Source organism: Triturus cristatus, chromosome 6, assembly GCF_964204655.1.
Source record: "Triturus cristatus chromosome 6, aTriCri1.1, whole genome shotgun sequence".
NCBI classification, from domain to species: Eukaryota; Metazoa; Chordata; class Amphibia; order Caudata; family Salamandridae; genus Triturus; species Triturus cristatus.
The window spans coordinates 1,237,034,387-1,237,061,130 of record NC_140589.1 but is presented as its reverse complement, the minus strand read 5'-3'; the positions used below and the strand labels follow the sequence as shown (position 1 = coordinate 1,237,061,130).

General features: G+C 41.9%; 1 protein-coding gene across 2 annotated transcripts in view; it reads left to right on the top strand.

Annotated features, from left to right (window-relative positions):
* Window positions 1-26,744, top strand: part of RGS7 (regulator of G protein signaling 7) — a 1,943,194-nt gene that overhangs the window by 1,788,251 nt on the left and 128,199 nt on the right. For both annotated transcript variants that reach the window (XM_085609335.1, XM_085609336.1), the window contains exons 13-14: window positions 909-1,019; window positions 6,679-6,804. In XM_085609335.1, coding sequence (XP_085465461.1) covers window positions 909-1,019; window positions 6,679-6,804 — 237 coding nt within the window. The remainder of the gene's footprint in view (window positions 1-908; window positions 1,020-6,678; window positions 6,805-26,744) is intronic.

Sequence of the window (26,744 nt, the reverse complement as noted above, 5' to 3'; positions counted from 1 at the left end):
CAACTTTGTAAACGCTGATATCTTAATCGCGTTGCCAGGAGAAAACTCTGTGACATATATACCCTTAGTTGTTTATTTTCACACTGCCTCTCACTTCCAAGACCCACAAGCCACCAACCTGTGTCTTGGTAAATTACAGTTCTGGCTCTTTAACACAGGGTCCATGTGGCGGGTGGCCCAATGCTGGTTTTCAGGTTACCTCCAGGGAAGGATTTCTATCTCTTTTGCCTGTTTAAAGATAGTTTTATCTTTTTCACCCAAGACCTTCTGATTTTACTAAACTCACTTGTATAATATACTTACGTACAAGGACTTCCAGCCAGCCCTCTTCATCCATTGGCCTGGTATTGTGTCATTCAAGTTTTTCTTCCATCCATTACAGTATGGGGCTATGAGTCAGTTGACTTCAGCCATTGGCTATCTTATCTGAGAGTGATGGCATTCTGCCCATTCACAAGGAGCACATCGACGTGCAAAGTAATTCCCTTCATGTCAGGGCACTGTATGCTTTCTGACCAAAGAAATATTTTAGTGCTTGCCCAGTTTTTTAGATTGACGGGGGCTTGACAGCTTGCCGAACAGTAACATATTGAAAAACCCATGACAAAACAAGCATTTATAAAGACAAGGTTGCCTGCCAAAGCCTAGACCCTTTGGAATTTCAAATGCTTGCTCTCTATTGTTTAACCCTTTGGCAAAGTTCACTTTGCACTTTTGTAACTAATCACTGGAGTACTGCAGGTGTATTGATTATTTAATTTACTAATTTATGTACACATTAATTTGTTTATTTACATGTTTTAATCAGCTTCCATACATTAAGTGACATTCAACAGAACTAGAAGCATTATTTGAACTACAAATGTGAGATCTGAATCTCTTACAATGTGATGCTTTTCTGTTTTCAGTTTATTAGCCTACACAGAACAGTATGTGGACTACGACCCATTTCTCGTACCTCCAGACCCTTCGAACCCATGGACGTCAGATGATGTCATGTTCTGGGAATTCGAAATCAGGTGTGTGTTTTCCTCTCTGCCTTACATTGGTTGCCACAACATAAAGGCTTAATATAGATATGCTGTATTGCAACACCGAAGCACCTTTATATACTTTCATGTGAATTGTTTTATTTTTCATTTATTTTCTAGGCGCACAATGATAAAAGCACACACTCCATTTAAATTGCATTTACTGCGAACATACATGTATTCACCAGCAAAAGAATGCTTCATTTGTTAAGTTTTGTTGGAAATGCAATAAAGAATTTGGAGAGTATTAGGTCAGAGTTTGGAGTTATGGAGTCACAGGTCTTCAAGTAATTGTCCCCCTTCATTCTATACCCTGGAAGTCAAATAATATTTCCTGTTTGTAATAAAGTATTGTGAAAGATGTGTATAAAAAGAGCTGCCTGTGAAGCAGCATTTTGAGAGGGAGCCCAGCAACCTGCCTGTGAGTAAGGTGGGTCTTTCTCCCTGTCGCAAAAGTTAAGAACTGTCTTTGCATTGCCAAAAGGAGTCTGTGTAATTTTTCATTTTGACAGTTTCAAGTCACCATGCAACGTAAATTGACAGTGAATGTCATGGGGTGCCGGAGTTAGGGGTTTATTGTTGTTATCGTCCTCACATTAATTATCACCTAATGGCTATGTTAGGATGAAATTCTTCTGTCATGGCTTAGTGTGAAAACTACAGCAGTCTCTGCCCCCAAGAGAGCTAACATATTTTTTGTTTCAATCTATAAAGGTTAAATAAGGTCAGTGCAAGAATGGATTCTTGTGAGCCCTCTAATCTGCCACAGTATCCAGTCATGTTTATAACGGCTAAATCTCTATTTGGCACTCCATCTCAGAACTACTCTTCTATCATTTCTGTTGGTGCTAGTCTGTCACTTATTCTCCAATGTAGCAGTTTACAGTGTTTAGGAAGCCGGTGGGCTCACTTTGTGGCTTCCTGCCAGCCACCCATGATAAGAAGCACTTTATTAAACACAAAAATACACCAGTAGTGTGGGGCATGAAAGGCAGTTAAAAGGTTGAATCTGTGTTGTCAGAAAAAAAGACAAATTTAATTTTTAATCTCCAGCTCCTAGTCCGGTTGAAGCACTCAACATAATTAAGGTGGATGAACAAGAAGTTGATATAGCAAGAATGGAGCAACTTGACTTTTTAGTTGAAAGGAGCATAATAAATACTATCAAATGATAGCCATGAGGACAAGTCAGTTGAAAAAGACAAGATAAGGCACATAGTCAAGATATAGTGGTACAAGGAGTTTTTTTTACCTCACCCTAGAAAAGGGCAAACGCTCTACTCTACTCAGAAGCTCTACTACGCCAAAATAAGGATAGATTGGGATGTGGCCCTGAGTAATTACCAGTGGCTGAAGATAATTCAAGCATTCATCTATCACTTTATGTATACTTTAGTGTGTCGCCCTAAGTGGGACAGTTATGCCAAGACGTGGGTCCCGTGCACACTACGTTCTAGGGTGAAACTGGTCCAGGGTTGCTTGTGTTCTGGTACAGGTAGGACCTGGCATAAATGAGGTGGTGTCAATGCTTTTGGGTTACTGAGAGGAAGCAGTGGTCATCCAAACAATCGTTCATTAATGATTTACACACTCAATATCACACAAAAAACAATATGTGTTTCAGCATATTTATTTCAAAATATGTTATTTTAAAATGATGAGGTCTAATGCACATAATATTGGTAACATCACAGATGATAATAAAACCAGCTAAGCTTTTCAAAAACAGTGAAGACAGGGAAAAATCATAACATCACACTTTATAGCCCTGTGCTGTCTCTAAGCGTTATGGTATTTTTAGTAGATGAATAAATAAAAATCCTTACTTTAAAAAGGTTGTGTGCATACCTGCAGAGCAGGGGTTTGTTGCCTGTTTAGAGCTATTTTGAGCACAAGGCCAAGTGCTAGCAGATTGCGTCTACTAGAGAACATAATCCTGGCACCAGTTTGTGAAGGCAGAATGAAATGCTTTTTTTGAGCCTCGGGGAGTTATGCTGGAAGCTTCTTCAATTGAGATGTAATCTGGTGCCGTTTTAATCTGGACTTGGGATCTAAGTCTGTGACCTGGGTGAAGTTTCTCTCCTAACGAAGTGGTCAAGTGATAGTCCTTATATTGTATTTTATCTAAGAAGGAATGTGCATATGTACTAATAAGGTAAAAATATGCCAATATAGACTACATAATTTGGGTTATGGTTGTTATATGACCTTGAAAAAGGCACCTGTCCCAGACGGATGCTGCACTCTGGGTTTTTATTGATTTCTATATCTGAATGAATAAAAACATTCACAGTTCTTGGAAAGATAGGCCCAGACGACTTCTGTATAAAAGGCAGACATGTTGATGATTCTGCTTAATTTGAGGAAAAATGGCAGCCTGCATCCTTAAGGTTGGCAGCCTTCATGGTCTATGATAGCAATATTCGTTACCTAGGATGGATTCGGGCCAAAGGTAAAAAAAGGTGGACAGGCTAACTAAAATGGAGATTATTGCTAAAATGGAATCTGTTCTGTATGTGTTTAAGAACCATAAACTGAAAGAAAGAAGCCTAAATGTTAGCATTTAAATTCAATAAAATAATAGAATACTGGAGGGAACAAGTCATAAGGTTTACGACATTCCTAAAGTAATTTCTAAGATAAATATTCACTAAATTATCACTGAATGTGTTTTTGATTGATCTTGCTTATCAGACACATTCATTATACATTTACAGAATACAAACACAAGTCGAAACTTGCATTTGATGAAATATTAATTCATGTGTAATAACATGTCTTCAAACTGAAATGAAAAATGGGCCTCTGCGCTGGAAGACATGATTCATACAACACATACTAGCAGTGAAATAGCCTAACATTTTTATTGGTGTCCCTCCCCAACCCCCAGGTTTTACATTCTTCTTTGATAAAGATACTTTATTTCGGAATTTTTCCTCATAAGTTAATTTGGAAATTATTGCCGAGTGTGAGCAGGAATCAAACTTCATACATACAATTTGTCCTTCAGCTTTTACTACTTCTGTGGGGTGGCCACTCTCCTTGACATCTTTTCTACAATGTCACTGTTGCTCTTGAGAAATTTGAAGTATTGTCTCATAAGCTATCTCTTTCACGTCTTTTTTCAGTTTACTTTGACTTTTCAGACAATGCCCTTTCTTCTCATACCCGTGACTCTATAATGCAGGATAACTTTTTGCATCTACCTAGTGACCATAGGCTCCACACCTGTAACATGAGCCTTTATACTCATATGTTTTGTTCAACTAATTTTTTAGACTCAACTAACACCGAATTAACAATTTATTCTTCCATGTTGGTCATATTTTTCTGCTTGCTCAGCCTTACATATTTCATCATGTGCTCCACCGTTATTGCTACTGCAACAACCCCTATCATCTAATGGTGGTTCATCCTTCATCTATAGTTCTTCTCTAATATTTTCACTTAAAAAAAACTGATCCCGAATTCTATCATCTGTAGCATAACCAAATTTACATGTTGAAGCTAGCTTTCATAAGCTGGTTGTATAATCCTCTACAGATTCATCTGATCCTTGTGCTTTCAACCCAAAATGGAAAAATGGGAGTGATCCATAACCGTACTGACTCTAGGCAAATAATGAAAATCCAACTTTCTTATACATATCTCATACTCATTTAAATTTCTCTCGTCTCAACTAAGTTGCGATAGTTTTTTCTATATTTTCTAGAACGTCTTGTCCTTCTGTGCCTCAACAATGTAGTAGCAAAGAATATTTTCTCTCCACATGAAAATTTGTGTGACAAGCTCTTGCGTAATTCATAAAAACCTTTTGTATATTCACCCCATCTTAATAATGGTTCCCTGCGAAAGGCAGAACAAGTGGGGGAGGAGTTACATTCTGCATGGTAAACCTGCTAAATGTACCTGTTCAGTTTTGTGTGTTTAATTGTTTTTTAAATATAGTACTAAAAAATAGCGCTACCAAAGAACCAAATTCCCTTCACTCACTTTCAACGTATTCCTTTTTTCGATGTGCCTGTCACCCCCGTCACTTTATCCGTGATGGTGAAATACAAGTTCCAAGCACTGACAGTGTCACCACTATCCACGCTGCTCACGGCACTGATACGTCTACTACAAACAACACTACAGATGTGCCTGTCATCGTAGCGATCTTAATCGAAACAAACACTGAGGGTGTGCCTGTCACCGCAGATGATATTACTTGAACAAGCACCAAAGGTGTGCCTATCACCAACATTTATGGCTGTTTTTCTTATCATCACAATAGTGACTCCTAAGTTCATATGCCCCTACTATGTAGCTCCTTTTTATTTTTCTACAGTAGGTTGGGCACATATTGCAGGATCATTAGCCCAAATTACGATAGCCATTTATGAAGAATCTAGCATCCATTTTCTATTGGCAGGTGGGCAAATTTTCTGACACTCGCTCCCAAACTAAGATGTCCACCCAAAACATTGCTCGACATCTCGTTTCTATGGCTGGTTGAGCTCTTATTCTTTTTGCACTTTTCACCATGACTTCATTGAAATGCAAATGCGTTCCACTGCCTCACGCTGTTCTCTCCTGTTTCATCACTCACATGTTGGCCTCCATCATCGCTACCTTAACCAGCCAAAACAGTGAAAACATACCAGCATCCACCACTTGCTGTGCATCAAAAGTAAGTGAACTTTTAAATTCACCTGCAAAGACCGTTTCAATCCACTTCTCATGACTCTTCTTGTGTGTATTCAATGCCATCCATCAATACTTTTTCTTATGCAGTATTATAGCTTGTCCCCAAAATGTGGTATTCTTCTTCCAAGAAACAAACTTCCAGTAAGTTGGCAGGAGAGTTGCTTATTAAGCACCGCATCCATGAAGAGCAATCCCACAACTGTTTAACTGTCACTTGAACAATCACTACATTCCATTCATTATACAGGAAATTCTACTTGGAATCCTACACCAAAAGAAATGCATACTTTAACAAACACCACATTGGACTACTTGATTTCCAGACAAAGAAAGAAGCTTGAAAAAACTAACATAATATCAGAAAGTCTGATTCACAAAGCTATTTATCCCGTGAGGTAGTTTTACAAGAGCAGGATTTATCTTTTACAGCATGTGGACCTGCAGCTAAGAAACTGGTTACTCATAATGTTACTCATGGGTGTAATTTAGAGGTTGCCAGGGGTCGCATGCGACACTTTGCTTGCCCCTTATGACTTCTAACACTGCCTTTGTGACCCCTTGCCTCAGAGGTGGCAAAAGTAGTGTCCAGAACAGAAGGTAAACAGTGTTGTAATGAGCACGGATTACGTTGTGCTGCTACGTCTGGAAGATTGCACTTTCAGTTGGGTAAAATAAATTAATTAAGTAAATAAAAACATTTCAATTTGCTAACAACGCAAAAAACATTTTTAGATCATGAGATTCGTTATATTTTTTTCTGTTTATTAGGTTTCATTGTGTTATTTTTAGATAGTGTGTGCAGCTTTTTATGGACACCTTTCACTTTAGTCCATTTTTAGTATGTTTGAGCTCTTCTAAACTTAGATAAACATCCTAAAATGCAGAACATTTTTAGTTGCACCAACAATGTACTGCTTTACAGTAGTATCAACATGACTGTTATTCTTCTTAATTTCAGCAAAGAGCCATCGCAACAGAGGGTAAAACGATGGGGCTTTTCGATGGATGAAATGTTGAAGGACCCGGTGGGGAGAGAACAGTTTCTCAAGTACCTGGAGTCAGAGTTCAGCTCTGAAAACCTGAGGTAAAGGTTCTGGGTGAAAGACATCTCTTCCAGTTTACAGTAGTTATTTTTGCTAGTCTAAACATATTACCCTTACATCGGTGAAACATAAGCTCCAGCTGCCCCTGTGATGGTAAAAGACCTGACCTCTTTTTAAAGTGAAATTTTAGGTATCTAATGCAAACGTTTGTTGTCCGTTTGATTTTATCCTTTCGTTTTGGACCCTTAAAAGGGTCTTAAGTTACTTTACTCTGCAATATTCTCCTATTCTTCTGTGCATGGGAATTCACTTGTTGATTTACAGGAAGTTCCTGCTTTGGGAGTTTGTTCCTGAAATACAAAAACTGTCCAAACGTGTGGTGGGCAGCCATCAACACCAGTGGTGGACATCCACTTAAGATTTTGTGCAGTGAAAGGAACTGCTATGATGGCTGTTTCTTTGAATGTACAGAGCTGACAGCTGGGCTGGCTGTCATCTCTAAATGTGGCTTATGGTAGTCAGTCAAGGTGATGGAGGTAATGTCCTCCAGCCCCCTGACTCACTGTAATTAGTTTGACAAACTATAAATGAGGCCCTAAGTGATGGGTGGTAAATCAGAGCAAGTCCTGATACTTACCATGTGAATTTGTGCTGTATGGTAAATCATAGCATGCCCTTATGATTAATGGTGGTTGATATGAGCCATCACCAAGGACTTCTGACTGAATGGCTACACAATAAGACCTATATTCCCATCAAAGGTGACAGAAAAAAAAATAGTTTATGGTATTATTTCAAAACTTATCCTTATTAAAAAAAAACATGAGGCTAGTAGTACGAAAAAGCCAGATTGAAGCCTGAGACTGTGTGACTATTAAGACTGGGACATGTGTGTCATGAACAGGTAGGAAATGGGCAGACACTTTTGCGGCTTGTGGTCCTTAAACTGAATTAATGCAAATAGAGCGTTTATAAATACACAAGGGAAGATCAATACTGAGAAAGCAAAACTCAAGCCACATACCATGAGCAGAAAAGAATGTGACAGAGTAGATGAAGGGAGCTGCATTTAGCCTCTGTCATTCTAAATTGCAGAAAGATTACTGGAATTGTGCGCAAAAACAAATACAGGCTTGGCAAAGGATATGCCTATTACACAGTTAGGTGCTCTATTGCTTCGCCCTAGTTGGCTTTTGTGTTCCATGGACTTTCTCTTTTACACTAAATGATTACTAATCATGGTTAATATTCCTAGCATGCCCTGAGAATTACTATGTGAGGGAGGATGAATAACAGCATGTTCTGCGAGTTATAAAATAATAGGTAGTAAATCCGAGGATGACTAAATAATGGGTTAGCATTCAGAGTATTGCCTGGGGAAATTATGCAATAAGGAGCAAAATATTGATGGGTGACAGATTTGAGACGTAACATAAGTGAGGAATCCGATCTTGTCAATGCTCCCAGTGAGAGTGCTTGAAAAACAGAGTGCATTTAATTAATCATTTAATAGAATAACTTTATAAAACTTGTGAGTGCTTGCCCTTCACGACTTCGAGTTGAAAAGATAGTAGAATTCAGCTTAAAACAAATTGCTGGATAATTCATAAGTGCTACGAGCGTTTGAAGATTTAGATTTAAAAAATCAATTTGATCAGCATACCTATCAATTCAACGTTTCTCAGCATTTCAAAGCCCCGGGGAGGTGGTGGTTCCTGGGGTGTGTGGGAGGATCTTGCCCCCCCACATTTTTTGTTTTAAAAGAGAGCCCCGGGAAGGTGGCGGTCCCCGGGGCTGCGGGGTGGCCGCATGCCCCCCGCATACAATTAAATAAGCCCCGGGGAGGTGGCGGGCCCCAGGGCAGCATGGGGAGGGATAGCACCCCTCACACATTTAATTTTAAAGTCCCGGGAAGGTGGCGGTCCCCGGGGCTAAGGGGGGGGCGCTTGCCCCCGCATACAATTAAACAAGCCCCGGGGAGGAGTGTCCCCGGGGCTGCGGGGGGCCCCCGCAAATTAATTACGCATCGCCCCCGGGACCTGGCCCACCCGGGGGCTTATAGAAAATGAAGTGTCATTTTTTTTTTGTTCGGAATCCCGCACCCAGCGCGAATTCGGACTATTTTTTTTTTAAATGCTTTTTTTGGCACTTGGGGTCCTTGTGGGACCCCCTGAGCAGGCCTAGGGGGTCAGGGTGCTTGTACCCTGCTCCCTTTTCTTGTTTTTCACCTTATCTTTACTCTTTTCTTGTGACTCGGTTCTACCGAGTCACAAGACGGCTGCCAACACTTCCTGGTTGGGAGTGAAGCTCGTGCTCGTGCTCGGGAGGAGTCACAACGCCTCCTTTTGATTGAAAGTTTTCTTTTTTTAACTTATCAGGAAATATTGAACGGATTTACACCATTTAAAAAAAAAGCTCGCTTTCTGGACCAAGACCTTACCATTTTGCCAAATCTGGTGTAATTCTGTTCAGCAGTTCGGGCTGTGTCCATGTCTAAAGTTCCTATGGAAATTAACATGGGGAAAACGCGTTATGGGACCCACCCTTTTGTTCTCGCCCCCCCCTTGATGAATCACCCCAAAACTTTCAAGACAGGAGCTGACCGGGCGGGCCATTAGTTTAGAAAATTTTGCGAAAATTCGTCAAACGACGCCAAAGTTATTTTTAAAAAAATACTCTTTTTTAATAGAAACGAGGTCCTAACTATAACTACCTACTGGCGACTGTATATATATATATATATATATATTATCTACTGGCGGTCGCCAGAAGATAGTTATAGTTAGGACCGTGTTTCCATAGGAAATCCGCAACATTCTATTTGGAATAACTTTGGCGCCGGTTGTCGAATCCTCGCGAAATTTTCAAAATAGGTGGGGCGCTCCGCTCTGCTCCTACCCTGAAAGTCTCGGGGGGATTCGTCAAGCGGGGGCTGAGAAAAAAGGGGGGTCCCAAAACACGTTTTCCCCATGCAATTTTCCATAGGGACCTTTAGTCCAAGGTATAGCCCGAACGGCTGAACAGAATTACTTGAAATTTGGCAAAGAGGTAGTCCTCAGGTCAGGCAGGTGCCTTTTGCATATATGGTGTCAATCTGTTCAGTAGTTCCTGAGAAAATCAAAAGTAAAATCACATACATATCTGGGCGGAGCCTAACCACACATCTCATCGTGAGATCTGATTGGCTGTCAGTACTTCATCCAAGAAGTGTTGGCAGCCATCTTGGGACCAATATACATGATAGCACCTCATTAAAAAGCAGAAGGTTTTAAGACTTTAGTTACATTATAAATCATTTGTTGATGGTACCATACTCATTTTAGGAATTGTGGTGTGTTCTAAGGTGATTTTACCATGTGAAAAAGCCTTCTGCTGTGATATCATGAACCATGTTTGAGAGAAACAGGGGTGGGGGAATCATATCGCCCGACGCCCGAACCATGTTGTTTATATTGACGGGCAAGAAGATTTATTGTCCATTTATGTCCGACGGACATGTAGACATTAATCACGTTTTAATCACGTTAAAACAACAGACTGTGGGCACTCTGGGGCTCACAGCCAATCCGAAGCTTGCAGAGAGCCTTTGGCGGCATCTGATTGGCTAGCAGCCCATGACTGGGCTCTAGCCAGTGATTGGCTGGGGGAGTGAAATGTCACTCAGCCTCTGCAAGCAGTAGTCCGTGGCCGCCACGAGGCTTGCAATAAGCATTCAGGTAAAATAAGCAGTTTTGCCCGCTTGAATTGTGTGATATTGTGATGGAGGTGCTGCAATTTTCTTTTATTTATATTTTTAGCAACCGTGCGTGGGTAGATTAATTAGTACAAAAGCCTAGGCCTGGCCCGCCTCGGCGCCTCAGATGAGGACGTCAAAAAAGCGTATCGCAAGCAGGCACGCTGCGCTACCACCGCTTCATGGGGGAAACACCCATTACAATGAATTCAGATTCACGCGCTGCCATCGCAACGCAGGTTTAACATCGCGGGTCCGGAGCCTTCATACCGCAGATGGAAACAGATCTGCAGATTAATGCTTTCAAAAGAGACATCCGTTGGTGACTTGCAATTTATAACTTAAAGTCCTAATATAGAATAGTGAACTATTAACTTTCAGCCCAGAACTGCATAAACACAGCGACAAATATACATTACAAAATTGATTAATGTTGCAAAGAGGGTACATTTGGCAAAAAAACGATTCTTATTATTAAAGGAAGCTCCCAACTTTGCTGTTTTTTTTTCGACTCTGCGTTTGTGCTTCTCCACACCAAGCACTCTTAAACTACTGCCTACCGGTATGGGTGACATGTGACTCCTACACTTTCACTCCTTTGGCTTATGGGCAAAAAAACATTGTCGCACACGGCGCAGCCAGCACTAAAAGCTTTCGAAGCACCTGCTGCAGCGTTTCTTTCCGCCGGCAATTACCAGGCCTCACAGAAATGTGTAGGAAACTTGTGTGATGAATTACCATCCTGGAAAGAGATCCGTGTTTTGTATAGTTGAGGTTGTGACCTCGGTGAAGTTAGTGCAGAGGGTTAATATGCCTGCTGCAAAGAACATGTACGAAGTCGATTACAGAGTGCATAGGATGGAAACAGATCTGCAGATTAATGCTTTCAAAAGAGACATCCGTTGGTGACTTGCAATTTATAACTTAAAGTCCTAATATAGAATAGTGAACTATTAACTTTCAGCCCAGAACTGCATAAACACACCGACAAATATACATTACAAAATTGATTAATGTTGCAAAGAGGGTACATTTGGCGAAAAGATCCGTGTTTTGTATAGTTGAGGTTGTGACCTCGATGAAGTTAGTGCAGAGGGTTAATATGCCTGCTGCAAAGAACATGTACGAAGTCGATTACAGAGTGCAGAGGACGGGAACAGATCTGCAGATTAATGCTTTCAAAAGAGACATCCGTTGGTGACTTGCAATTTATAACTTAAAGTCCTAATATAGAATAGTGAGCTATTAACTTTCAGCCCATAACTGCGTAAACACACCGACAAATATACATTACACAATTGATTAATGTTGCAAAGAGGGTACATTTGGCGAAAAAACGATTCTTATTATTAAAGGAAGCTCCCAACTTTTCTGTTTCTTTTTTGATACAACTTACCGATTCGCAAGGAACGTAGGGCTCACGTCTGGCCAGCTGCAAAAGTGAGGGGGAAATGGCAGGAGGCACGCTGGCTGACACCTTTTATATCCCACCCATACGTTTTTACCAGGGTGACGGTAAATTAGTACATTACGTATGGTTTGAAATTTACGTATTTTGTGGGAATAAATACACAGCCAGGGTGACGGTAAATTAGTACATTACGTATGGTTTGAAATGTACGTATTTTGTGGGAATAAATACACAGCCAAAAAAAAATGGAAAAAAGGGGAATAGAAATAAAAGAATTGCCGTCAGGGTTAAGGGGAGGGGGCGCAGGGGGGCAGGGACGCGATAATATCGCTTGACAAGTTTTCCTTTAGCATTATTATTGCACAGCATTCAATGGTTTACTGATTTTGATAAAGCAAAAATATATTAATGTTTCTCTGTCAAACGGAGCCCTTAGGTATGATGTGGAACGGGGGTAGGTGGGACAAGTGGATTTTACAGGACATGTAGATCTCAGTGGCATTTTGTCCCTTGGACAACTAGATTATTTGGAAAATTCCACACCCCTGGAGAAAACTATTTTCTCATACTTTTCCCACAGAGGTTTGGAAGGTGATCTATAAGCTAAACTGAGAGCATATTTTCTGTAAATTCACATTATCTTTCTCAGTCATGTAAGAATGAAGTCTGACATTCTCAGTAAAACATGTACATCCAACAAGGGCAGAGACTGTCAGATGATTCCTTTGTGTTCTACTGCAGCTTCCCAGAGTGCTCTAAAGAACAACTAGAGCGCTAACAGTCTTACTTATGACAAAAGTATGGCACACCTGAAGCCATCTTGAATGGAATAAAGTGGTAACACTTAAAACATTTAATTTACAAAGGAACAAAATGAGGGGGTTCATTTTGCCATATAAATTATGATTAGTGCTGCAGAAAGAAAAACTAGGGCACATTTTGACTTCTGAAATCCTCTTTTATTTCATAAAAACATTCTGACATGCAGACTGAAACATGCACTTTGAATACCAGCAGCAGACTTGCCTGGTGAGCAGTAGCTTTACTACAGTGATCTAATGAGCAACTAGAGTGCTAACATTCAGAATTTACGGAAAATGTGTGACACATCTGAATGCCTTCTTGATGGAATCAAAGTAAAAAACTGAAAGTATTTCCTACTGAGGAGACTGCAGTAAATGAGGAAATTAGGAAACTTCATAACAAATAAATCTCCCAAGATGGCCACCAGAAACAAAAGAGCCCAAATGTAGCCCAAATATCACCCAGATGTAGCCCAAGTATAGCCCAATGACAGAATGTCCCAGAGTGTTCTTAAGAACTAGAGCGCTTACTGTCTTACTTATGACAAACATATGGCACACCTGAAGCCAACTTGATTAGAATAAACTGGTAACACTTAAAACATTTAACTTAAAAAGGAACACAATGAGGGGGTTCATTTTGCCATAGAAATTATGATTAGTGCTGAAGAAAGAAAAATTAGGGCACATTTTGAGTGACTTCTCAAATCCTCTTCTATTTCATTAAAAAATTCTGATATGCAGACTGAAACATGCACTTCTAATACTAGCAGCAGACTTCCGTGGTGAGCAGTAGCTTTACTACAGTGATCTAATGAGCAACTAGAGTGCTAACATTCAGAATTTATGGCAAATGTGTGACATATCTGAAAACCTTCTTGATGGAATCAAAGTAAAAAACTGAAAGCATTTCCTACTGAGGAGACTGCAGTAAATGAGGAAATTAGGAAACTTCATAACAAATAAATCTCCTAAAATGGCCACCAGAGACAAAAGAGCCCAAATGTAGCCCAAATATCACCCAGATGTAGCCCAAATGTAGCCCGATGACAGAAGTGTGCAAAACACTTATTTTTTGTGTATTTGCAGTTTTATATAGTGCAGACTTGTCAGGTATTGGAGTGCTTTACATGAACATTGGTTACATCACACAAGATCAAATTCATTTTGGTTGTAGACATGGGGAGATTAAGTGATTTGACCAGAATCACAGAATGTTGAGCTGAAGCAGAAACTCCAACCTGGTTCCCCAGTTGCAAAGTCAGCAGCTCTGGAAGTAACACCACACCCTCTCCCCTTGGATGCAACATTTAATCAAGTGGTCAACTGGATAAAAAAACTAAGATTACAAATAATTTTAAAGTTCTTTGTCGCTATTTGAAAACTCAGAAAATATGTCCTCATTTTAGTTTTTTAGAGCACTAACCATAATTTTGATGCAAATAAGACCCTCCCATATATGTAATTTCTAAAGGAAATGCTCTAGGCATTACAGTTTTGATTACATCAAGATGACGTCAGGCATTCCACTCTTTTGTAATAAATATAGAATGTTAGCAATCTAGTTGTTCATTGGGAAACTGTTGAGAGGCAGAGGCCAGGGGCACGGACTCTGAAAATTGAAGGCAGGTAGGAGAGTGCAGAGGCAACAATTTGACCACACTAGGCAGGCAGGAAGGGCAGTGGCAGCACAACAGACTATGGAGGGCAGTGGAAAGGGGGGCAGGGGCAACAAACCAACAATACAGGACTGGCAAGAGAGGCTGTGGCAATATAATAGACCATTGTGGGCAGAAGGAAGAGGCAGTGGTAGTACAACCATACATGCCAACAGACCCGTTTCTGATCAGTCTCTCACTTTGTGTATAAGTGGCTGCATGGGTTGGTGAGTAGCTACATGGGTGTCTATATAGGTTATTAGTTGGTTTTTTGAGTGTCAGCATGGTTCGGTGGGGGGTATTACGTAGTGCATAGGTGCATGAATGAGTGACTCACTGTTTGTATGTGTTGAAGACAGCATGTGTGCAGGACTGTATGGGTGGATGAGTGTGTGTATGGGTGTGTTAGTGAGTGAATGACTGTCTCAATAGTGTCTTTATGAGTAACTACATATGTTTTAAACTAGTATATGTTACTATTGGTGTATATAAGTGAGAATATGTGAGAGTGAGAGATTGAAAGAGTTCCTGTATGAATAAGTATGTGTTTCTATAAGTGATTGTTTAAAAGACTAAGTATGTGTAAGTTTCCGTAGAAGTAAGTGTGGTGGTGTGTGTATAACTGTATATGCAAGTAAATGTATGTTTGATTCTTTATTAGCATGAGTGACTATGTGTGTGAGTAACTCTATGGATGAGTGGCATTGTGTAACAGGATGTATAGGTGTATGAGTACATATGATGAGTGAGTACATGTATGAGTGACTGTATAGGACTGTTGGTGAATGGGTGGATGTGTATGTGGATCTTAGAATTACTGAAGAGGTTGTTGTAACTGGTATTGGTATGTCCATTGTTTTGAAAATTTTAGTCTCTATTTTTGAATGTGTGTATCAAAGGTTATATTAGGGTGAGAGGAGGTCTACCACTCTATCACAAGGATGATGTCATCAGTGAGATCATCAGTGATGTCATTTGAGATGTCATCAGTGATGTCATGAGTGATGTCACTAACCATGTCATGAGTGATGTAATATGTGACGTCATCAGCAGTGCATTGCGGGCGCGCGAGTTATAGTTAGCTGAACTAACTATAACGGGGGAATTTCAATGTTGTTGTACAAGTGAAAAGTCCAGCTAACTATAACACCCCTGAAACCTATGGTTTTTTCAGTGAATTTCTGAGGTTTTTTAAATGCTAATTCCTAACTATAACGTGCCTGAAACCTATGGTTTTTTCTGCGAATTTCAATGGTTTTTTAAATGCTAATTTCTAACTATGCCTACAGAGATAGGACATGTGAAGAAAGAAGAAAAAATGCACAGAAAGAAAAAAAAGAAGTGCAGAAAGAAGCAACAGAAGTCCTCAAAGACGAAGAAAAGTGCAGGAAGAAGGATAACGTGCAGAAAGAACAAAAAGAAGAGCAGAAAGAATCCTTGTTGCAAAATCATCCTGTACCCTCAACTTTTTCAGACGGATACTGGTGGTAACTGAGTCTGACTTACCAGTCCTAGAGCCAGTGCTATGTTAAAAGACACTTAGAATACAGTGAAAACACCTACATACACTAGGGAACATTATGCGTTGGGGTCCCCCTGTGATTAGCATGACCTCCTCTGTAAGCCCCTAGTATATAATAGGGCAGGGGGATTAAAACTACCTCTTAAAACAGGCCACAGGGCGTTTTTGCACACGTTAACTCAGGCCCCGTCCCCTCCCTTCACCACTGTGTAAACACGCCCTGTGTCCAATTTTAGTTGGGAGATTAAGTTCATTTGAATCCTGAGGGTCCCTAGGGTCGAACTAGCCCACTAGGTACCTCCAGTAAGTGCCACAGAGCTGCGTTGCAGAGAGGAGTAAAAAGTGGCACAGCCTGGACCACCTCTCTGCAATGCAGCTCAGTGGCGCTTACTGGAAGCACTTGGTGGGCTAGTTAGCCCCCAGGGGCCCTCAGTATTGAAGGGAAATTATATCCCCATTTTAAAACGTGCCATAGTGCGTGTTTGCACACGTCACCTCAGGCCCCGTCCCCTCCCTTCACCACTGTGTAAACCCGCCCTGTGGCTGTTCTAAGTTGAGAGATTAAGTCCCCTTGAATCCTAAGGGTCCCTAGGGTCAAACTAGACCACTAGGTACCTCCAGTAAGCGCCACAGAGCTGCGTTTCAGAGAGGTGTAAAAAGAGGCTTGGCCTCAGAACACCTGTCTGCAGCGCAGCTCCCTGGCGCATACTGGAGATGCCTGTTGGGCTAGTTGGCCCTCAGGGACCCTCAGTATTGAAGAGGAATTAATTACCCAACTTACAACTCGCCAGGGGGGCGCGTTTGCAGAGTCTTGCAAGGAGGGGGCGTGGCCTCCGGCACGATGCCAGTCTTTTATTTATTTTAATTTTTTAAGAAGGGGGGCTGTGTGGTTCCCCTTCTTATTCTAATTTATTGGCCCTGATGACCCCATCCCCCAGGGCCTGCCTCCTAATTATATTTTTTTGACCCCAATCCCCAGGGCCGGCCACTGTTTTTTATTATTTTTAAAAAATATATATTTATAGACACACCTAGGACATGCTGGACAAACCGTACGTACCTATCACCATGACGATTTGAGTGATATTCATTAAAAGGCGACTATGCATATAATGAATCCACGTGGAATGTATTTACACCACTAGTGAAGCTCTGACATGTCTGATGCCCTACCGTGCCTAATCCCGGTAGACACCCTTGTCGTTTATTTATACAAACATGGGTAGCTATTGACGGGCACATTTAATACACATGCACACCAAGCCATTCAAAGGGGATTCGACAAAAATTTGACCAAAACTATGTAAGAAACCCCCCTCACGGTTAATAAAACACACATCCACTGCCGGATGTGTAATACTTTTTATTTTACTCTCTGGAAAGGGGACGAACATCACTTGAGAGTCACAGCGCGCTCCTGGCAGAGCCCAATGCTGTGTTACACCCACCATTGCCTGCCGAGTGCCACACACCTCTGTGTTGTATTCCACCAGCTAGTGCATATGCTATGACACTCTCTAGCCCATGTGCACTGTAACACCACCCCGTGAATATGTCATGCCACACTTGTCTTCGCACGGGTTATATTGCCCATCTAACGTGCCTTCCTCGATGCCTATGTTATAACGCACAGTGCTATGCCATACATATTACAATCTGGGATCCATATCTTTGTCACAGTGCATATGCAACGTTACACTCCCCAGCACATATTTTATATTACAACTTTAGAGACTAGTTAGGTTACACAACACTGCCCTGTGCATATTACACTCCAAGGCGCACATCCCATAGCACGCGCTAGTGCCTGTGTTATCTCGCGCTCTCCAATGAATCTGTCATTGCGCACAATGTATTGCATATTATATTTCACGCCCGGTTCATCTTATATCACACTTTTTGGTGCATAGTTTATACCATACACTATGTCTAGTTTTCATTTTCAATCGTGCTCTCAGGACTATGTTCTATATAACACTGTGTTCACCTACCCTTTTCACGGGCATTACATTTTGCGATAGGGGGTGGAGGGTCAGGGGGTGTTTCTGCCAAGTGAGCCCGGAGTCACAGTCACAAACGTCCTCTTCTTCCTGAATAAAAGTGAGATAATGCTGCATACTTGGTCATATTTTAAATAGTTCGCACAGACACACGTTTTAAAAACAATAAAGTTCCTAATACCCGCCTTCGCTGAACAGTTAGCTTGCTGCCCCATCCCCCTCCTCCCTATCCTCTGTTGTGTGAATCCATGGACTAGCCTCCTCCCTCCTGCCATGCATGGTCTGATGTGCTGCCACTGCCCTCAATTTAGTATGATGTACCAGTCCCCTCCTCCTGCCCCTCCTCCTGCCCTCCATTGCCCAATTCTATGCCCCATCATTGACCTCCTGCTTAAACTCTGTGCTTAGCTTGCTGCCCCTATTCTCCTTCCCCCTGCCCTCCGATGTCTTTCTGCATGCCCCTGCTCCATCCTTTTTGCCCACCATGTTCCATGGACCTGCCACTCCTATCTACTCTGAGTGTTCTGTTGAGCTGCCACTCCCCTCCCACCTGCCTAGCATTGTCAGATGACTGTAACCTGTCCCTGCCACCTCCACCCTGTCTGTTCACATGCCATGCACCCTTCTGCCCTCCCTGGTCTGTTGTGCTGCAACTGCTCCTCCTGCCTGCCCCGTGCGGTCTGTTGTGAGGCCCCTTCCCCTGAACTTTCTTGTCTGTGCACAGGTCCTGACCCTTCCTTCTATCCTCCATCGTCCTTTGTGCATGCCCCTGCGCCCTCCTTCTTGCCCATCATAGCCATTGTGCTGCCACTAACCCTCCCACTTGCCATGCATGGTCTTCTGTGCTGCCATGGCCCCTCCCACCTTCCCTGTGTGGTCAGTTAGCTGCCCCTGACCCCCTCCCACCTTCCCTCCATGGTCTGTGTGTATGCCATCACAGTCTCACTGTTGCTCTTCATGGTGTGTTTTGCTTCTAGTGCCCATCCTGCCTGACCTCCATGGCTATCTTGCTGCTCCTGCCCTGCCCCCTTGCCCCCAGCCCTCTGTTTACATGTGCAGCCCCCTACTCCCTCCCTCCTGGCTTGTCTGTTGCATTGTAATGCCCCTGATCCTACCCTCCTGCCCTTTATGGTCTGTTATGCTGCAGCTTTCTCTCCTGTCTGTCCATTATGGTCAGCTATCTACCATTGCCCCTTGCCCCTCTGTTCTCTGTTGTCCATGTGCATGGTCCTGTCCCCTCCCTCTTGCTTTCTATGGATTGTTGTGCTGCACTCCCGTCCCGCATGCCCTGTGTGGTGTATTGTGCTGCTGCAAACCCTGATGCCTGCCCTGCAGGGTCAGTTTGGTGCACCTCTCCATGTCCCTCCTGTCCTCTGTTATCCAAGTCCATGTGCCTACCCCATTTCCTTCCATGATCCAATGTACCATACTTGCGAACATTTTGAACTTGGTAAGAGGGAGATTTTGAAAAAAAACTGGGGTATTTTCCCCTTTGAGTTACATTGAAAAAGAGGAGATTGTAGACAGGAGACAGATCAAATAAAGCCCATTTGAGCTTAAAAACAATGGACGTTTCCTGGCTGAATCGGCTCTGTTGGCATGTATGGTTGTACTACCATTGCCTCTTCCTTCTGCCCACAATGGTCTATTACATTTGCCACAGCCTCTCTTGCAAGTCCTGTATTGTTGGTTTGTTGCCCCTGCCCCCCTTTCCACTGCCCTCCATAGTCTGTTGTGCTGCCACGGCCCTTCCTGCCTGCTCAGTGTGGTTAAATTGTTGCCTTTGCACCCTCCTACCTGCCTTCAATTTTCAGAGTCCGTGCCCCTGCCCTCTGCCTCTCAACAGTATCCTAATGAACAACTAGATTGCTAACATTCTATATTTATTACAAAAGTGTGGAACGCCTGACGTCATCTTGATGTAATCAAAACTGTAATACCTAGAGCATTTCCTTTAGAAATTACATATATGAGAGGGTCTTATTGGCATCAAAATTATGGTTAGTGCTCTAAAAGACTAAAATAAGGACATATTTTCTGAGTTTTCAAATAGCGACAAAGCACTTTTAAATTATTTGTTATCTTTATGTTTTTTTATCCAGTCGACCACTTGATTAAATGTTGCACTTAGGGGAGAGGATGTGGTGTTACTTCCAGAACTGCAGACTTTGCAACTGGGGAACCAGGTTGGAGTTTCTGCTTCAGCTCGACATTCTGTGATTCTGGTCAAATCACTTAGTCTCCCCATGTCTACAACCAAAATGAATTTGTTCTTGTGTGATGTAACCAATGCTCATGTAAAGCACTCAAATACCTGACAAGTCTGCACTATATAACACTGCAAAAACACAAAATAATTAGTGTTTTGCACACTTCTGTCATTGGGCTATATTTGGGCTACATCTGGGTGATTTTTAGGCTACATTTGGGCTCTTTTGTCTCCGGTGGCTATCTTGGGAGATTTATTTGTTATGAAGTTTCCTAATTTCCTGATGTACTGCAGTCTCCTCAGTAGGAAATGCTTTCAGTTTTTTACTTTTATTCCATCATGAAGGTATTCAGATATGTCACACATTTGCAATAAATTCTGAAAGTTAGCACTCTAGTTGCTCATTAGATCACTGTAGTAAAACTACTGTTCACCATGGAAGTCTGCTCCTGGTATTAAAAGTGCATGTTTCAGTCTGCATGTCAGAATTTTTTAATGAAATAGAAGAGGATTTGAGAAGTCACTCAAAATGTGCCCTCATTTTCTTTCTTCAGCATCAATCATAATTTCTATGGCAAAATGAACCCCCCCCATTGTGTTCCTTTTTAAATTAAATGTTTTAAGTGTTACCAGTTTATTCCAATCAAGATGGCTTCAGGTGTGCCATACTTTTGTCATAATGAAGACAGTAAGCGCTCTAGTTATTTTTAAGAACACTCTGGGACATTCTGTCATTGGACTATACTTGGGCTACATCTGGGTGATATTTGGGCTACATTTGGGCTCTTTTGTCTCTGGTGGCCATCTTGGGAGACTTATTTGTTATGAAGTTTCCTAATTTCCTCATTTACTGCAGTCTCCTCAGTAGGAAATACTTTCAGTTTTTTACTTTGATTCCATCAAGAAGGCATTCAGATGTGTCACACATTTGCCATAAATTCAGAATGTTAGCACTCTTTTTGCTCATTAGATCACTGTAGTAAAGCTACTGCTCACCAGGGAAAACTGCTGCTGGTATTGAAAGTGCATGTTTCAGTCTGCATGTCAGAATTTTTTAATGAAATAAAAGAGGATTTCAGAAGTCAAAATGTGCCCTAGTTTTTCTTTCTGCAGCACTAATCATACTTGTTATGGAAAAATGAACCCCCTCATTTTGTTCCTTTTTAAATTAAATGTTTTAAGAGTTACCACTTTAATCCAAGCAAGATGGCTTCAGGTGTGCCATACGTTTATCATAAGTAGGACTGTTAGCGCTCTAGTTGTTCTTTGGAACACTCTGGGAAGCTGCAGTAGAACACAAAGGAATCAACTGACAGTCTCTGCCCTTGTTGGATGTACATGTTTTACTGAGAATGTCAGACTTCGTTCTCACATGACTGAGAAAGATAATGTGAATTTACAGAAAATAAGCCCTCAGTTTAGCTTATAGATCACCTTCCAAACCTCTGTGGGAAAAGCATGAGAAAATATTTTTCTCTCAATCATGATATCCCAGCAGAAGGCTTTTTCACATGGTGAAATCACCTTAGAACATACCACAATTCCTAAAATGAGTATGGTACCATCAACAAATGATTTATAATGTAACTAAAGTCTTAAAACCTTCTATTAACTGCAATGCTTTTTAATGAGGTGCTATCATGTATATTGGTCCCAAGATGGCTGCCAACACTTCTTGGATGAAGTGCTGACAGCCAATCAGATGTCAGGATGAGATGTGTGGTTAGGCTCCGCCCACATATATATATGATTTTACTTTTGATTTTCTCAGGAACTACTGAACAGATTGACACCAGACCTGCAAAAGGCACTTCCCTGAGCTGAGGACTACCTCTCTGCCAAATTTCAAGTAATTCTGTTCAGCTGTTCGGGCTGTACCTTGGACTAAAGGTCCCTATGGAAAATTGCATGGGGAAAACGCGTTTTGGGACCCCGCTTTTTTCTCAGCCCCCGCTTGACTAATCTCCCCGAGACTTTCAGGGTAGGAGCGGAGCGGAGCGCCCCACCTATTTTGAAAATTTCGCGAGGATTCGTCAGCCGGCGCCAAAGTTATTCCAAATAGAATGTTGCGGATTTCCTATGGAAACACGGTCCTAACTATAACTATCTACTGGCGACCGCCAGTAGATAATATATATTTTTTTAAATAAAAAACAAAGGCCGGCCCCGGGGGATGGGGTCCCCGGGGCCATAAGTGGCCTGAGGAGGGGGGCAACACAGCCCCCCTCCTAAAGAATAAAAAAATAAAAAAAAGGCCATGACCTGGGGGTTGGGGTCCCCGGGGCCTATTAAGGCCTTGGGAGGGCCAAATTAATTTTTTTCAACAAAAAAAATTAGGGTGCAGGCCCTGGGGGATGGGGTCCCCAGGGCTAATAAATTAGAAAAAGAAAGGGGGCCACACAGCCCTCCTTCTTAAAAATAAATAAATAAAAGACCGGCATCGCGCCGAAGGCCACGCTCCCTCCTTGCAGCACTCTGCAAACGCGCCCCCTGGCCAGTTGTAAGTTGAGGAATTAATTCCCCTTCAATACTGAGGGTCCCTGAGGGCCAACTAGCCCAACAGGTATCTCCAGTATGCGCCAGGGAGCTGCGTTGCAGACAGGTGTTCTGAGGCCATGCCCCTTTTTACACCTCTATGCAACGCAGCTCTGTGGCGCTTACTGGAGGTACCTAGTGGGCTAGTTTGACCCTAGGGACCCTTAGGATTCGAGGGGACTTAATCTCTCAACTCAGAACGCCCACAGGCCCTGTGGCGCGTTTTTAAGTTGGGGAAATAATTCCCTTTCAATCCTGAGGGACCCTGGGGTCCAACTAGCCCACCAGGTGCTTCCAGTAAGCACCACTGCTCTGCGTTGTAGAGAGGTGGTGTAGGCCGTGCCACTTTTTACACCTCTCTGCAACGCAGCTCTGTGGTGCTTACTGGAGGTACCTAGTGGTCTAGTTGGACCCTAGGGACCCTCAGGATTCAAGGGGACTTAATCTCCCAACCTAAAACGGCTACAGGGCGTGTTTACACAGTGGGGAAGGGAGGGGACGGGGGATGAGGTGACGTGTTCAAACACGCCCTGTGGTGCGTTTTAAGAGGTAGTTTTAATCCCCTGCCCTATTATATACTAGGGGCTTACAGAGGAGGTCATGCTAATCACAGGGGGACCCCAACACATAGTGTACCCTAGTGTATGTAGGTGTTTTCACTGTATTCTGAGTGTCTTTTAACGTAGCACTGGCTCTAGGACTGGTTAGTCAGACTCAGTTACCACCAGTATCCATCTGAAAAAGTTGAGGGTACAGGATGATTTTGCAACAAGGCTTGTTTCTGCTCTTCTGTTTGTTCTTTCTGCACGTTATACTTCTTCCTGCACTTTTGGCAGCGTCAGAGGAGACGATACCATATTGCTTGCCCGTGTGGAACTCAGGTATGATCTATGTCAGTGTTCAAATCATGGCCAGTGCCTGATTTTGATACAACGTGACAGATCCAGTGTTATTATTCTATTTCAACCTAGTAAATGAGTTCAATGTTCACATACCTTCTTAGCGGGGGTTACATTTAAATGAATGTAAATGTCTATTGTGACTTTTTGAACTTATGTGTCAGACCATGCTAGCGAGGTAGAACAGGACAATGTTATGTTATGTTAATCATTTTTAAAGGCGCCTTGGTTGCTTACAAAGGAGCGTCCCCGCACTAGGTTTGCCCTAACCAGATATGAGTGATAAGAGGAGAAGAACAGAGCCAGAGCATGACCAGAAAGGCAAGGTTAATACAAAGTAAAATAGGTATGTTCATAATATTAGACAAGCCTAAACAGCCATGTTTTAAGTTTGTTCCCAAAGGTTTTAATATGATGTCTTGAGGCTGGGCACATAAACTCTTTCTTAATAGGGGGTATCAAGGCATGATGGGTCTTGTGTACGAAATATTGATTTTCAAAAAGTGGTCGGAAATTGCACATAATGTTTTTGCGAATGGAATAGTAATTTGCAAACCAACCTCTCTACAAATAGGTTTGTTCACAAAATACTGAATCAAAGTATGTCACAATCCAACCTACATCAACAGTATTCATGAGGTAGGTCATAAATTGTGACTCTCTATAATTGGATAATGAAACTCACAAAAGGTGATGGGAGGCTGCTTGCAAAAGGTTTAACCACTGGCAATAACTCAGGGTGGCAGTCCAACCCATTGTTCTTTTGCTCACCATGCCAGCTCAGTTAGGATGCAGCCATATGCTAATCAGTCTTGGCCCTGCTTGACAAGCAATCCATGTCCGGTTTCGCCCTTATTATGGGATCATCAGCCAGGCTCACTGTCAGCCTCGTGCAAGTAACAGTGGTGGGGACGGGTAAGGGGGGATTTCAAGAGACAATGCTGAGCGAAAATTAATTATTTAATGTTCCCTCAGCATCATACCTCAAAATACCCCCTTACCTGGCCCCACTGCCCCACCGCTGTTACCTGCATGGACCATGGTTGGTCACTGTGCCATTGGAACCAAGCTATACCTTGCTAAAGAGCCCTAACTAAGGCGAGCCCGGTCCTAGGTTGCTTGTGTTCTGGTTCAGGGAGAACCTAACCTGGCAGCTCAGGCTGGACAGTTCCCATGACCAGCAAGGTCAAGACTGATTGCCATATGGCAAGGTCCAAACGGAGGCGGCATGGTGGGCAAAAACTGATGTATTGGGACCCTGAGTGATGGCCAGTGGCTGACATTAATTCAAGCATTCCATCCATCACCTTCATGTTTTTGCATTTATTACGACAGGATGGCATCACATGAAGGGTGTTCTTCTGGGGTCAGTAGACCACCTTGTCTGTGATTGCAATTTAATAAAGAAAGGTTTTTAAAAAGTCAGCCGATTTTTCTTAAAACTTTTCAAAATAAAATATTAATATTTGTTTAAGTTTATTTGAGAGTTTTCGGGGGTTCCCTAACTACCCTCCAGCAAAACGTTTTTACATTCATAAAAGGAAAGGGAACCCAAGGAGACCGCTATCCTTTTGTGAATGTGTTACTACCACATGTGGGAAAAGTAACTTTTCAAAGTTTTGTGACCAAATTACAGTCCCAAAACTTTGATACACTTCTTAACAAATCGCTAGTTGGAAGGGGTGCCCTAAACACCCCCCTTCCAAATAGTGATTTGTTATGGGTTGATTTTGTGATTCCGTATTCTGTTACTTAATTGCAAAATTGGTTTAGAACATAACAAATAGCCACTTAGAAATCGCCAATCCTGTGATTTTGCCCTATATTTCTTAATAGTTGTTATCAGGTTGAGATTAGTCAAGAAAATGTCATTAATTATCCTATGCAGGATTTCCTTTGAGGTCACCCTGCAAACAGTTCACTATTAGACAAGGAACACACTAATTTAGAAAATCAAAATCCTTTACATCTGACCTGGTTTTGACTTCATCCAGCAACATGGCTAACCTACAATACTGGAGCAGTTAGCCACCTGCCAGGGGCACATAAATATAAAAGTTGCTAAATAGATGTTAGAAATATCTTGAGCAGGAAAAGTGCTTTTAAATTACCAGTTCAGTTGCAAAAGTTCCACATCCACCAGTTGATCTAGCCCAGTACAATCAGATAGTATTCTAATATTTTGGTCTACAGTCAATATCAACATTGCCATACAAGATATGTTAAGTATGACAATAAAACACAGGTAATTAGCACTTATGGCAAAATCCAATCCACCCAGCATTAGGTCTCTCAGAACTGCTGTCAAGTGTTCTCACTTTCTGTCATCTATCGAACTAAACAAGGCCAAATACTCAACACCCAGGTCTCCGTCAAAGTAATGACAGGCAAACTGTTGAGATAATCTATTAAATCAAGAGCTTCACTCTAATGTGCATAGACAGATATGTTCCAGGATACTTCTCATGTCTTGGGTAGCATTTTAACACTAACAGTGTTAAATGATTATCCAGAGAAGTGTTACATTCCTGAAATGTTTATCTAATTCACACCCATTTACTTGAGATTCCTTTTCCCCACTAGTAACACAATTTTCAGTGGTTACCAAGGAATTACCATAGTATTCCACTGTCATACCACCCCCATCAAGTACTTGATAATAAGTCGCAGGCAAAGGGTCATTTCAGATGTGTTAACGCACGCTTGTTTAATATTGGTCCAAATATGCCAGAGTTGGTTTACTGATAATATGGGTAGCACAAGCTTTGTGGGCTTTTAGAATTTATTGACTGTTTTGGCATAGCCAATGCAAACTAAAGGTAAAATATCACACTACAATACAAGAAGTGTTTACCATATATTTAAAAGAACAGGGAGCCATTTTAAGTTTGGTGCGCCAATCACCGTGCAACTGAGGCTGCAGTGGTGCTGCAACAACCAAGTCATTCAAGGCCTGTCCATTACATTTAAAGATTTGCCAATGCTGGAAGACGTTTTTCCCCCAAAGTGGGGAAAAAAGCGTAAAGATCTATAATGCCATGACTTCATTATAAGCCTTCATTACTAATGCTTTGTTTTTGAAAATCCATACCTGAAGTGGGGGCCATGGGTGTGAGGGTCCTAGTGTGTTTGGATGTAGTAGTGAGTAGGATGATTAAAACAGGTCAAGGGTCCTATGGAACCCACTTTATTCTAGCAGGGTCCCTGCCTG